At 33.4% G+C, this 14,634-nt stretch overlaps 1 protein-coding gene across 2 annotated transcripts in view; it reads left to right on the top strand.

Moving 5' to 3' along the window:
• The window catches only part of TMX3 (thioredoxin related transmembrane protein 3), a 39,482-nt gene that overhangs the window by 3,932 nt on the left and 20,916 nt on the right, over positions 1 to 14,634 (top strand). For both annotated transcript variants that reach the window (XM_003926003.4, XM_074383274.1), the window contains exons 4-8: positions 1,146 to 1,269; positions 9,241 to 9,286; positions 10,578 to 10,658; positions 13,281 to 13,380; positions 14,002 to 14,079. In XM_003926003.4, the coding sequence (XP_003926052.1) occupies positions 1,146 to 1,269; positions 9,241 to 9,286; positions 10,578 to 10,658; positions 13,281 to 13,380; positions 14,002 to 14,079 (429 nt within the window). The remainder of the gene's footprint in view (positions 1 to 1,145; positions 1,270 to 9,240; positions 9,287 to 10,577; positions 10,659 to 13,280; positions 13,381 to 14,001; positions 14,080 to 14,634) is intronic.

Genomic DNA, 14,634 nt, shown 5'->3' on the forward strand with positions numbered 1-14,634 from the left:
ACCCAAAGACAGCAGTATACAGCTAGTGCTTATGCATATACTCAATTTGGTTTTTTAGGTATTATTATATTTGGGATTTTACATTAAAAAGAAGCTCAGAGTTTTAAGGTTCCTCTGAAGGGAATCTATTTTTGATGAAATTCTGGGGTGAGGACAAGCTGGAACCCTATCTTATAATGAGGTCAACTTTTAGATTATACCTTAGTGGTAAAGGATATGATTTTATTACAGAATTCACTCTTGTTTTCTTGAGCTAGAATATATTACTGTCATTTAGAATCATATTTTTATCTTAACAATGGACAAAATTAAATTTTCTTCTGCCTTTCTTTCAAGTTTGGAGTATATTTAAACCTTAAGATAGTTGCTGTTTTAACATACCTCAACAAAAAGTAGAATAGCAGCAAAAGAGATAGAAAAAGAATGGCAGAGTTGACAGTTACTGAAGCTAGATGACAGATCATGACGATCCACTATTTAATTCTTTCTCCTTTTCTGTATGTTTGAACATTTTCATAGTTTAAAGTTAAAAAATCTTGCTTCATGAGAAGATAACAAGCAGTTTGTAACACCACTTAACTAGGGAAACCTGAGTATCAACCCCACCATCTGGTAATTCTAAAGAAGGGTAAAAGACTGTGACTTTAATTAACCTGACTTGCTCCTGTGCCAAACCAGTCGTCTTAAGGACCTCCACAGTTTTGCCAGTGGTTACGATAGAAGTCAGCAAAGCCACCTACTATGCTGGAATTTTTATGATATAAGTAGATTGATATTTATAGTTAACAATTAGGTGTGTCTGTGATGTGGTATGTATATGTTTATTTTGGGGATTCATTTTACATAAAACATTTTATATAGAACATTTACTTGGAAGCAAGGACATTTTTATTGTAAATCGTATGTCTGTTTTAAATAAGTATCAGTAGTCAATTAAAATGAACTTAAGATAGTACCAGGTTTGAGGTGTCTAGGTTTATGTTTGTATGTTTTGATATTTCATTATGTATTTACTTTAAAAATCATATTTAAACTTCTTGTCTAAAACATTAGATCATTTAATAAAAGACATTCTTTGATTCTCACTGTAGCATAACATTTTAATGGTTATCTTTTTTGTTTGTTTTTTTGTTTTTTAAAACAAGTTTTATGCACCATGGTGTGGCCATTGTAAAAAGCTGGAACCAATTTGGAATGAAGTTGGTCTTGAGATGAAAAGCATTGGTTCTCCAGTTAAAGTTGGAAAGATGGATGCTACTTCCTATTCTAGTAAGCCTTCACTTAATATATTATTCTACTGTTCTCATAGCAAAAATAATTATATGTAGCAGTATTCGGGATGGGAGGAAGACTTTTTGATCATATAAAATTCAGTTATCTTAATAATTTAAGACTGTATACTTTATGAGTTAAATGAATTAGCCATTGAACATGTAGTATGTAGTATATGTTAATCTTACGCTTACCAGATGTTTAAGCTGTCTTTTCTCCTTTGAGCCTACTTTAAATAATCCACTTACATGAGGCAGCTATAGAAATCGAGTGTCAAACTATTGATATTGCTACTTGAGTTCAGAATGAGAGTTTGTTTTCCGAGTAGCCTGAGATGTGCTATGGTAGAGAAAAAATGGGAACTTGAAGGATGAATTGAGTTAGGATAAATACAAGTGAGGATCAGGAAGGTTTTCACATTAGAAAGAATACTAGAGCAAAATGATAGAGTGTAAAAGAGGTTAATGAGTGTGTACTAGAGAATAGAATGAAGTGAGCAAACCTTGGTCTGTAGGCCGAATTTCTCCTACTACCCATTTTTATAGATAGAGTTATAGTGGAACATAGCCACACTCATTTGTTATCTGTGTTCATGGCTGTTTTCATGCCCCCATGGCAGAATTCAGTACTTGTGACCTGAAGCCATATGCCCCAGAAAGCCTAAAATATTTATCTAACCTTCTACATCAACAGCTGTCTTAAAGGGTTTGGGAAAAGAAGTGAAATTTAAGGTATTGTAGAATTTGGAAAAGAACGTGGCTTTCAGAAAGCAGACTTGGATTCAAATCCTGGCTCTGCCTGCTGCTTTTGTTGTGTGACACTGAGAAAGTTTCTGAACAAGCCTAAGCTTTAGTTTCCATATTGATAAATTTTTAATTCTCATGCTTCTTTTATTGGTGGTTTTGAGGTTTGAATGATAAAGCACATATAAAATCTTTTGTATTAAAAACATGTAGTTTCTCTTTCACTAGTGAAGAAAGTGGAAGTATGTAATGTATGTTTCTTTTTAGGAAGTCAGCATTATACTTCGGAGCAAGACCTATGTTTTAATCTCACCTTTGCCATGTCCTTCTTTTGTAGTTTTGGGAAGCGCTTAACTGCTCTTAATTTTAGTTTCTGTATCAACAAAGGAGAGTGATAATCCTCAAGGTTATGGAAATCATATTAGTATCATGTATTTAAAACTCCCTAGCACAGCGGCTGCACATATATGACACTAAAGGATGATGCCAGATTTTAAGAGCTTCCCAGATCAGGCAGTGTTTTGGATTTTATCACTTGTCAGTAGGAAGGTAATACACATTTTTGTGAAGGCAATGACTTGATTAAAATATTTTTGGCAGCAACTTATAGGATGGAAACTAAAGAGTACATAGAAACAGGAGATCATCTAAGTCAGCTTTGTGTATGTATCCAGGTGTTGGATGCTAGGAGCCTGGTGTTGTGAGTGGTAACAGTAGCATACAATGGAAACCGTAATTTTATAGACATGGTCCATGCTAAAATCACAGAAGTAATAGATTGGCTTTGTACTGTAAAGAAAACAAAAAGAATAGTGTGAGGTTTTTAGTCTAGTTGCTGAGCTATGCTACTACTGGTTATGTGGAAAATAATAGTTTTAATTTTGTGTGCATTTCTAAGTTACCAATGATTTTGAATTTGTGGTCTTTTAACTTTAATTTGATGTTTGTGAATAGGGACCTACAGGGTAGGTGAGATGTTACTGTTGGAATTATTGAGTCACACAAGTGAAACGTTGAAATTTTGAGAAGACAAGAGATAAATGGCAGAAATTGTTATAGAGAGAGGGAGAATTACCACGATCGAGTTGGTATTTCTTTGAAATAAGCTTTTAACGATGTCTGAGAAGTTACTGTTTTCCACTGTTGCTCATGAAAGTAATTTCTTATTTCCTGATATATATTTTGATTAGACATGCATACACATATTTATTCATAGATGCATTTATTCATTTATTCAATCAATCAACATTTACCAATACTATTTGTCAACCCTGTGCTAATCCCTAGAGATTAAAGAAAGACCCAGGCAAATCTCCTGGAAATGCTTGCACCTAATAGAGGGAGAAAGATGAATAAACCAAAAAGAGCAGTAAAGTCTTAAAAATGGCAAATTATGTGATCACTTGAATAGGTCAGTGGAGTCATAGAGTCATGTATAAAGGAAGGTGGGAATATGAAGAAAAACAGTCAATGAGAAAAATAGTGCATATAAACTGGTAAAAGTCTTTGTGGTAAACTGTTCATGTAGTACTTCAGTGTTAATTAACAATTTACATTGTCAAATTCCATATTACATCTATTTCATTAGTTTATTCAGTATTAAGTGCCCCTTTGTGCTACTATTTATTAATTGGCACTATGATTAGGGGAAACATAGCAAAGATACTTTTCCTGAGTTACTTAGAGAAGAAAGTGTTTTAAATGCTGCCTTTAAAAAGCAGTAGTAAGACTTCATATACAGGTTGCAATGTTTTACTCATTGCATATGGAGTACTAAATCTCTTCCAGCTTCCTCTCAAAACTGCTTGCACCCCACCCTGAATGGTGGGGCTTGCTTGTAAATGCTATTTGAATTATCCTAATGTAGTTAATTGAAAAAAGTAATTCCTTTGTAGAAAAGTTGTAGAGTTAGCATTCATTGATTTAGCAGATACTGAATTTGCTTACCATGTTAGGATATGCCTGGCACATACTCGGTATTGGTGATACATCATTGAATAAAACAAAAGTTTCTGGTGTTACGGAACTTACATTTTTGTAGTAAAAGACAAACAGTGACCTGTAAACATAAGTCAGTTGTCTAATGTTATTTTTAGACATTATTAGAGTTAAATATCAGTGTTGGATACATTTTTCACTTAAATATTAGCACCAAGGGAATGTTTTATATGCAGTGGAGAAATACAGTATCTTCCTGGTATTAAAAAAGGAACTATTCAGAAATCACTTTTCATCTATTACAAACAGATTTTTGCCTTGTGAATCTCAAAGTTTTCTTAAATACTTCAAGGCAGCTCAAATACAGACATTTTAGTAGAACTTGGAATCAAACAGGTAAAGAAATGGAACTTTTTTCAAGTCATCTGCCATTGTTATTCTTGGTCTACCTATAGAACACTAAAGGATAGGCTATTACATAGATACCTCTTCCATCCCAATAGGTTGTTTTTCAGACAGTCACGGTATCCGTGTTTCTTAGCATGTAAACTGTAGACTACCTGCAATAGAATTACCTGGGTACTCACCGTCAGTTCAGATTTCAAAGGCCCACACCAGTCCTACCAAGTGAAAACCTTTGCAATCACATCTTGAGAGTATGTATGTGTTGAGATGGAGTTTCGCTCTTGTCCAGGCTGCAGTACAATGGCAGTATGGTCTTGGCTCATTGCAACCTCTGCCTCCCAGGTTGAAGTGATTCTCCTGCCTCAGCCTCCCTGGTAGCTGGGGTTACAGGTGCACGCCACCACGCTTGACTAATTTTTTGTATTTTTAGTAGGAACAGGGTTTCACCATGTTAGTCAGGCTGGTCTCAAACTTCTAACCTCAGGTGATCCACCCACCTCAGCTTCCTAGAGTGCTGGGATTACCATGAGCCACTGTGCCTGGCCAAAAGTCCGTATTTTTAACTGCACTTTAGATGATTCTACTGCACACTGAGGTTGGAGAACAACAAAGTGTAGAATGTTATTTTGGTTGGTAGTTACAGGATTTTGGTTGAGGTGGGATAAGATTATTCCAAGTGATCAAGTTTATAAAATCTCTGAGTCTTTGATATTAACTCATTTCTCAATCCTGTATTAAATCATTGCAGTGATTGGAAGCAAATACCATCTGACTCAGTCCAGAAAATCTCTGTGTACAGAATGTTTGGACTAGAGAAATTTGAGTATTATAACTTGGTCTGCTCTGTGTTTGGAATTCTACCAAAAATGTCTTCATGCATAGTTTTTACTAATAATACCATAACCAAATAATATAAAAATGTTATGTCCAGCGTAAATCCGGTTAGGTGTTTTAGCTTCTCTTTTTGTATATACCTCTTCAAAATGAGTACTAAAAATATTTCTCATTTGGAAGTTAAAATACGACATAATATCACCTGTAGTGGCATGCTGATCTTTATTATGGAACCACTGAAATTCTGTTACTCTCCAACCTAAGTGTGACATCATTTTATGATAAAGATCACATTTTAGCTCTCTTTAATGTGTAAACTTGGAATGGCATTTGGCCAATAACATTCTGACATCTTGTTCATAGATTGTAGTTACAAATTAATTTTACCTTTCTAGATTATAAACTCTGTTTGGTCAGTGACTGTTTCAGAGCTTCTCAACCTTGCAGTATTGACATTTTTGAGCTGGATAGTTCTGTGGGGTTTTCTGTTTGTTTGCTTTTGGTGCAGGGGAAGTCAATGACTATGTTTCAAGGTTTATCAGCCTTGCACTATTGACATTTTGGACCAGATAATTCTGTGGGGTTTTTGTTGGGGGTTGGATGGGAGGAGGAATCCTGTGAATTGCAAGATGTTTGGGAGCATCCCTGACCTCTACCCATTAGATATCAGTTGTGTTCTTTCCCAACCCCTTCCTACCTGCTTACTCACTGTTTTTGTCAAAGAGAGTATCTTCAGTTGATAGTAAACCACTGCCATATTTTATATCCTTTTCATGTTAGACGCATAGTGACATTCAGTAAATATAAAACAGGTAATATCTTTGAGCTGAAAAGGACTTTTGAGGTTGAATAACTCCTCACTCCTTTCACCCTTTCCCATTTTATAGATTAAGTAACAGAAGGTTAACTAGAAGTGAAATGACTAATTTCACATACCAAAGTTAGAATTAGGCCTAGAATCCAAGATCACCATGATTTTCACATGCATACCTATCTCTGCGATCAAACTGTTACATTTCAAGGAGAAAATAGAAATGAAGTAGAAGACTTCATGGTGAATCTTGTTTTATAGACATTTAAAATCATAAAACTTCAAAGATGTAACTGTTGTTGCAAATGAACTGTTCAATTTATGAAGGAATTGATCTCATGTTTCTATATAAACTATTATTCTCTAATATGAAAAAGAATAAAAAACTTAAAGTCAGTTAGACCAAGTTTCAGTCTCAGCCCTGCTACCTAATCAGTGGTTGCTCTCAAACAAGTTACTCAATCTTTCTATTTTAGTTTCTTAATCTGAATTAGCTCTATTTTTTCTTCCTCACAGAATTGTTTGCTCTCAAACAAGTCACTGGAATCTATTTTAGTTTCTTTTTATTTTTTTAACAGAGTTTCACTCTTGTTTCCTAGGCTGGAGTGCAATGGCGTGATCTTGGCTCACCGCAACCTCTGCCTCCTGGGTTTAAGCGATTCTCCTGCCTCAGCCTTTGGAGCAGCTGGGATTACAGGCATGCACCATCATGCCTGGTTAATTTTTGTATTTTTAGTAGAGATGGAGTTTCTCCATGTTGATCAGTCTGGTCTCAAACTCCTGACTTCAGGTGATCTGCCTGCCTTGGTCTCCCAAAGTGCTGGGATTACAGGCGTGAGCCACCACGCCTGGCCTATAGTCTCTTAATCTGAATTGACACGATTTTTTTCCTCCTCATAAAATTGTGTTGAGGTGCAATTTAGAAATATAAGGCCAGTTATAAAATCTTTATATCAATGTTATTAATGCTTTGTGTGCATTGAGGTGTCAGCAGCTAATTACTTAATGAAATCAGGATCAAGAATAGGAAGGAAAAGGATCTAGCATTTAAGAATCTTCTATGGGCAGATTCTATTCCTTCTGTTTTCTCATTTTAAAATCCCAATTGTAGCCCTGTAAGATGAGTAGTATTCGCTGAAGGAGAATCAGAGAAGTTAAAAAAAACATCCGGAGTTACATAGAGATAAATGAAGTTAGAATCCTAACCAACTTTATAATGACCCCACATAATGGGTCATTATGTGTTTATAACCCCCGCTTTGTTTGCTTTTTTAAAAAATGTTATACTACCATTCCCCTTTAAGGAAATAAGGCTGGAGTTTTATAGAAGTTACTACCAATTAAAATTATGTCAGAAGTGAAGGTTCTGTGGGTTGGGCGACACTTCACATTGTCTGGATGTGAATACCCAGGTTGAGGAAATGATGTGATAGGGTTAAGTGTGGAGCTGGAATTTTTCTCTCTGGGACTTACTATGAGATCTGCAATATCAGGCTATGAAGCGCCACAGTGTGTTTTCTCATTAATTGCATACTTCATTTTCTTTATTTGATTTGTATATAAATAAACTTTGAGATAATTTATGTTATATAAAGGGGTTACTAGAAGAATATAACTTTGTCCCCCAATCAATCATATTAGAATTTATGTTTTAGCAGTTTTTAAAGTAAGTGTTAGTTGAAGGGATTTTATTTCCCTGCCTTCTTAATTTGGGAGAGTATTTCCCTGTCTTCTTAATATGAAAAGGGAGCATTAAAAATACGCATTATTCACATAATCTCACCAAAGTCGTTTCTGTGTTTTTGCTGGGAAGAAGGCAATCTCCATTCCAACAGTCTTCAATCAGAACATGCTTAACAGAACTAAGTCCTACATTACAGATGGGGACAAATAAATTATGTGCTTGCTCTGAGTTCGAGTGTCTGTTGAGAAGCAGGACCTGATCTTCAGAACTTGAGCTCTTAGTTATTACCTCAGCTTTTATGCCACCTCTTAAGGAAAATACATGTGGGCCACTGTCCAGGTCCCTCCATCTGCCTATCTCCGTATGTTTAAGGGAGAAACTAGACTTGGCAAAGGAAGATAAGATTTTGGATAATATTTTGTCACAGATCGACTGCCCTTATTCTTGTGAACTGAATTGGTGAGTTGATGAGAAACCAAAGATTAGTGAAGATTACTAAAGTGATTGTTAAACTGGAATCCAGATGTAAGGTTTCCTTATCCCACTGTGATAACAAAATATCCTGGAAACAAAGAAAATTACAAACGGAAGGATCATGTGAATAATACAGAGTACTTTTCATTTACTAGCATATGGTTTTGTAAATATCTTTTATGCTATAATGTGTGTTAGCTGAGAATATTTTATTTCTTCTTTCCTGTCCTGGTGACCTTTTGTCTATAAAATAGTGTTGCATTAATTTGATATATGATTTCTCTACTTTTTAAAGTCTTATTTCCCTTCTGATATTTGCTTGTTTTTGTTAGTATTCTTTTCCCTCAAAAGATGCTATTATAGCAACCATTCTCATTTTAATTAATGTGAGGATTTCAGAATAATCTTTGAGATGATTAAAATTATCACAAAAGCAGAAACTCCTGCCAGAATTAAAGTTGCTTTTCAATCGTATATTGACCATACTAATTAATTTTGCAAATACAAGTTTTTTGGTTTTTTTTTTTTTTAGATTAGTATACACTGCAGTTCTTTGAAGACTCAAAACACACTGAAGGCCCCCCCAGCCAATCACCATGAGGGGGTGGGGCAGGGTCAGCCGGCCTTGCAGGCCGCCGTAAAAAAAAATTCCCAAAAAAAACAACACTGAAGGAAGAGATGGGCCTTTTTTTTTTTTTTTTTTTTTTGAGAGAAGGGTAAATGAGACCTAGAAGAAATATTTTAGACATGAAGTCAATTGAGAAGTACTTATGTATTATTTTTACCAGAATATCTTTTTAAATAAGTACTTTACAAATTTTTAACTATTCTTTTGACATGCATTTCTTATTTTGTCATAGTATTTTATGCAGGTCACAAATTGGATTATTAAGCAATTATTTTGAACAACAATGTCATTTTTTTTTCTTTTGTGTAAGTGTATATTCTTAAGACTTAAAAACAAATCTATATGGGTTGTATAAATATTTTTATATTTTTAAAGTAAAAGGCTCATTTGTTACCTAGTTTCTCATATTTAAAAAAAAAATTTAGAATGCTTTATTCTTTTTCTTATCAAGGCATTGCTTCAGAGTTTGGAGTTCGAGGTTATCCAACAATTAAGCTGTAAGTTGAGTGTTGTATGTTTATATGTGTATTTTTATTAGTTCACTCTACTTACGTTTTATTGCATTAATCTACTATTAATATCTAGTAGATTCCTTGGAGGACTGAAGATTTGGGTTTGACCATTCTCTATAGGTGAAGTATGTAATTAAAGGAGAGGGACTGCATCTTAATGCTTTTCTTCATATTAAATAATCATGTTGTTTACAGCTAATTCACGTGTTTTGCCTGCTGTGTGACATGCACTGTGCAGGGCAAGGTATACAGTCATAAATTATGAAGTCTTTTACCCTTGAGGAGTTTTTAAGTGTGGATGGTGAGATAAAAGAAATACAGAAAATCAAAGTTGATGGATATTAATTCAAATCTGTAGGTGTTGATCAAGTCTAATAACGTATACAAGTTGAAAGAAATGGCATAATTCTAAAGGACTTGTTTTATAATAACTTCATTGAATTTTCTCATGATTTTTATTAATCTTATTTCGGTAATGCGGGGAGCCGTGTAATTGTTTTGAAAGTTATTTTTATAATAAAGTAATTTTTAAAAAAATATTTTCACATCTCAACTTTTTGAATTTGAGTAATTTTAGTTTATATCTTGGGTTTTGTGTTGACCTTTCTCCTTCCCCCACTTTGTAAAAGTGTTTGCTTAGCCTCTTTTACTTTTTGTGTTAAGCAAATCATCCTTTATTTTCCTTCTGTTTAATTGTAGGTATTCTGTTGTACTTCCCAATTTGTCCTTTTTAACATTTCAGTTAATTAAACACACAGATTAATTCATTGGTTGCTTTTGAAGGATTATGTACTTTTCTAGAAGAGCTGTTTTTATGGATTGTTTTACTCTTTAATGTTGGTGCATCAAGTAACTGTGATGTTGTATTGCTTAACATTTGTTTTGCCTCTACCGAAATACTCTTACTTCACTGTCCTTTCATGCACCTTTTGACAGGGAAGATAGCGAAAATTATAGTGCTTTAATTTTCTAAGCTCTTGACCATGAGTGTGTAGATTACTTTTCAGAAGCATAGATACAATGCAGTTATAAAATACAGAGTAAAATATATTCATGTAATTTTAATAGAATACAGCCTTTTTTTAAATTTTGTGTTGCTGGTCCTTTGACCAGCCTAATGTCTATCATATTTTACACGAGAGCTACTTCTAAAACTTATTTGCATTTACTATTTTATGTACTATTATTTTATGAAACAATAGATGGTGATTAACATTAAATAGTAAAACAGTTAAAACAATCCAAGAGTAATTTGATTTTGTTTTTCCTTTTTAAGATTAAAAGGGGACTTGGCATATAATTACAGAGGACCACGAACAAAAGATGACATTATTGAGTTTGCTCACAGGGTATCTGGGTAAGTTGTTAGGAAAGGCCTTTATTGTATGTTATTAATATTTGAAAATTAAATATATTTTAATAGACTGTATTGAACACACATATTTTAAGGATATACCTGAGTAAAATTTGATTATTTACTTAGAAGAAAAGATAGGATTAAATAGCATATCCAAAGAAATGCTTTAAAGAAACAGAGACCATGGTTTGTATTATATACTTGTTAATCTCACATTTAAATTTATTTTGTCTATGTAAGAATTTTTGCCAGTGATTTTTTAATACATTTTCAAAATTTTGATTATGTGTAGCAACTCTGTGAATCTTAACATTTATTTTATGATAATTCTGCTTTTGGACTGCCCGGTTCAGAGTTTTCTACTTGGGATATTATTGTTCTGAACAGACTTGGGCTTTCATCCGTGGTCTTTGATACTGGAAAATGTATTTTAGATACAGCTAAAATATTTTTCCTTATTTATCACATGCTGCTTTCTGCTAGCTGTGAGGTATTCGTGCATTTTATACTTAGAATGTGACATAGTTAAAATCCAAAGATCTATTTAAGTTACCGATCCTCTAAGGTTTTACTGATAAGGAAGCAAATTCTTCTATAAGCATTTCTTCTTGGTTTGAATTTTTTTTTTTTTTTTTTTTTGAGAACGAGTCTTGCTCTTTCTCTGTTACCCAGGCTAGAGTGCAGTGGCACAATCTCAGATCATCGCAACCTCTGACTTCTGGGTTCAAGCAACTCTGCTGCCTCAGCCTCCCAAGTAGCTGGGATTACAGGTGCCCGATACCGCGCCCAGCTAATTTTTGTACTTTTAGTAGAGACGGGGTTTCACCATCTTGGCCACTACTGCATTTTGATGGGATATAAAGAAAGTCAGTGCTTATAATTCTTTAATATGATTATGTAAAATTTCTTGAGGAGAATGTTCATCAAGCTGTGTTAATCTTTATTGGCCTCAAAGTATAGAAACCTATGAGTTTAACAGGATATATTATGCTGATAACTTAAAATAGCTTTAAGATAAATTAAAATGGAATGGATTTTTTGGTGGCACAATACTGTCTCAAATTATTTGAGAAAATTCACAGCACTAGGAATGATCTTTATATATTGAAGTTTGTAGTGCTTAGTAATGTAATTTTCACATTGACTATGTTTCATTTTATTTCCTTTTTAATTAAATGCGTTTTGAAATAACTTTATGTTGTATGAGGGGAGTGCTAGTGGGAGGTACCGTATCCTCTCAGGATTTATATTAGTCATTATATTTGGAAATTTTTAGTGGGTTTTGGTTTAGGCTTAAGAAGGGATTCTCCTAATGTAATTGAAGATAACTCTACTGCAGACGATATTTTAGCAGTGAGTTCTGGAGCTGCATCACTTACAAGTTAATTACTAAGTATTAAAATAGAGGCTAGGGTAGAGTGATGATGCAATGCATCCTAAGAATTTTGAAAATATATTTGCCTTTCCAAGTATGTGGTGAACTTTGAAAATATATTTGCCCTTCTAGCTATGTTCTATTCTTTTTACAAATGTGATGGAGTGAAAATTATATAATATATACACCATAAGTAAAAGATGGTATGTATACTATATAAAACTAACATCTTCTTAGCTTTTTAATGATATTTTTCAATCGATGTGCTTCATAATAACTTGTGATATAATTCATTTCTTAATGTATTTGCTTCGAAAAATGCTTGTATGATAAAATTTTTTGTTTTCTCTTCATGAGGTTCTTATGTAGTGTTATGACTGTCATTTTTCATTTTATTTTTTCTGAAAATGATTAAGGATACGCTTTTTATATTTTTTGGATTTTAACCTCCAAGGGTACTTTAAAAGCATATAGCACTTAAATTAGCAGAGTAAGATATAAATATTCTTAATGAAGTACTATATATTCCTTGGATGATGTTTCACAGTGTTTTTGTAAATAACCATTTGAAAGGTAGAAAAAAACAATTCTCATGGGAATTGATTTTTTTTTTTTAAACTGAAGATTCTAAATGAACAGTAGTCTTCTTTTTGTCCATCAAAATACTGGCATGGTACTCTGCAAAGGAATGTTTTGACACTTACTTTGAGACTGATAGATTTAATTGTGGGTACTATATTAATCTTTTATATGTATGTACAGTTGTAGTTATGGACCACAGTTTTATTAGATTTTTGTGGATTTTGAGATATACTTACAATGCAGTTGATACATTATTAAAACTTAACAACTTGGCCGGACGCAGTGGCTCACACCTGTAAACCCAGCACTTTGGGAGGCCGGGGTAGGCAGATCACTTGAAGTAGGGAGTTCGAGACCAGCCTGACTAACATGTAGAAACCCCATTTCTACTAAAAATACAAAAATTAGCCAGTTGTGGTGGCGCATGACTGTAATCCCAACTACTTGGGAGGCTGAGGCAGGAGAATTGCTTGAACCCAGGAGGCAGAGGTTGCAGTGAGCCAAGGTTGCACCATTGTATGCCATCATGAGCAACAAGAGCAAAACTCCATTTGAAAAAAAAAAAAGACATAACTTGAGACATGATTAGTTATAGTATAAATAAGAATAAATTAACCTACTTTAGTTTATAATTCAAGTTTGTTTTTTGTTTTGTTGTGCAACAGGGCTCTAATTCGGCCACTTCCAAGTCAGCAAATGTTTGAGCATATGCAGAAGAGACATCGTGTATTTTTTGTTTATATAGGAGGAGAATCACCTTTGAAAGTAAGACTTTTTTTTAATCCACTAAAACAGATGTATTGTAATTTAATTTGCTGTATAATCAAGATTTCACTAGAAATTCAGAACTTACACTGCTCTTACTAGAAATATTTTTTTTGAGTCTAAATATTTCTTATAATAGAAACCCTTCCTTGTATATCCTCTGTCGTGTTTGCCTATATGAGACAGAAGTGTGTAGTGAGTAGATGTTGCCTGCCTTAATATTTTTTTCTATTATTAACTTGGTTATTTAAATCTTGTATTGCTTTTTCAAATTCTGAGTCTTTGAGACTACAGACTTTGTATGTGTGCATATACTCATATTTTCCTATAATCATCATAATTTTGTCTAATTTATAATTAAATGAATACATACGAAATGAACTTGTGTTGTATTTAATGGACTTGATTTGAAGAAAGATAAAAGCTCTTAATTACATTTGCCTTTTGCCTGGAAACAGTTTTATTTGCTTATATTTTTTCTTTTCATCTAAAAGGATGTAAGGTACAAATTATGATGATGATACTTACTGCATAAGGTAACTCTCACTGTTTAATGAGGAATGAATTTTGACCTTTAATTAATATTTTCAAATGACCTTTTTTCTGTTTTTATCTTCATAGGAGAAATACATAGATGCTGCTTCAGAATTGATTGTATATACATACTTCTTTTCTGCCTCAGAAGAAGTGGTTCCTGAGGTAATGTTTAAAATTTGATTTTAATGACACAATTTTATTATTAAATTATAACTTAATTTAATAAAAAAATTGTGATTATTGATTAAATTATTGATTTTAATATCAGATTTATTTACTGTGATATGTGTGGAAAGAGTAAACATGCTGATTCTTTACTACTGGTATTAGATTGCTTTTTATTACTAAACAAAGACCATCAGATTCATAGCCTTTTAGGGGTTTACATTAGTACCGTACTTCTTCTTTCTTTTTAAAATAATAGTAGTGATGACAAGTGATACCTCAAACTCCTAAACTGGCTTTCAAGTAGTGGATTTGTGTTTGTGTGTGTGTGTGTGTGTGTGTGTGTGTGTGTGTGTGTTGCAGATACAGTCTTTTTTGGGTCCACACCGAGATAATGGTCTTCAGTAAACAAATCGATAAACAGGATGTCATAAGTGCTATAAAAAAATTTAAAAAGCAGTGTGATAGTTGGGGCAAATAGGAGCGGGATAGGTGCTGTAGGTTGATTGGTCAAAAAACGTTTGTCTCAGAAGAAAATACTTGAACTGAGAC

Source organism: Saimiri boliviensis, chromosome 13 (genome assembly GCF_048565385.1).
Source record: "Saimiri boliviensis isolate mSaiBol1 chromosome 13, mSaiBol1.pri, whole genome shotgun sequence".
Lineage (NCBI taxonomy): Eukaryota > Metazoa > Chordata > Mammalia > Primates > Cebidae > Saimiri > Saimiri boliviensis.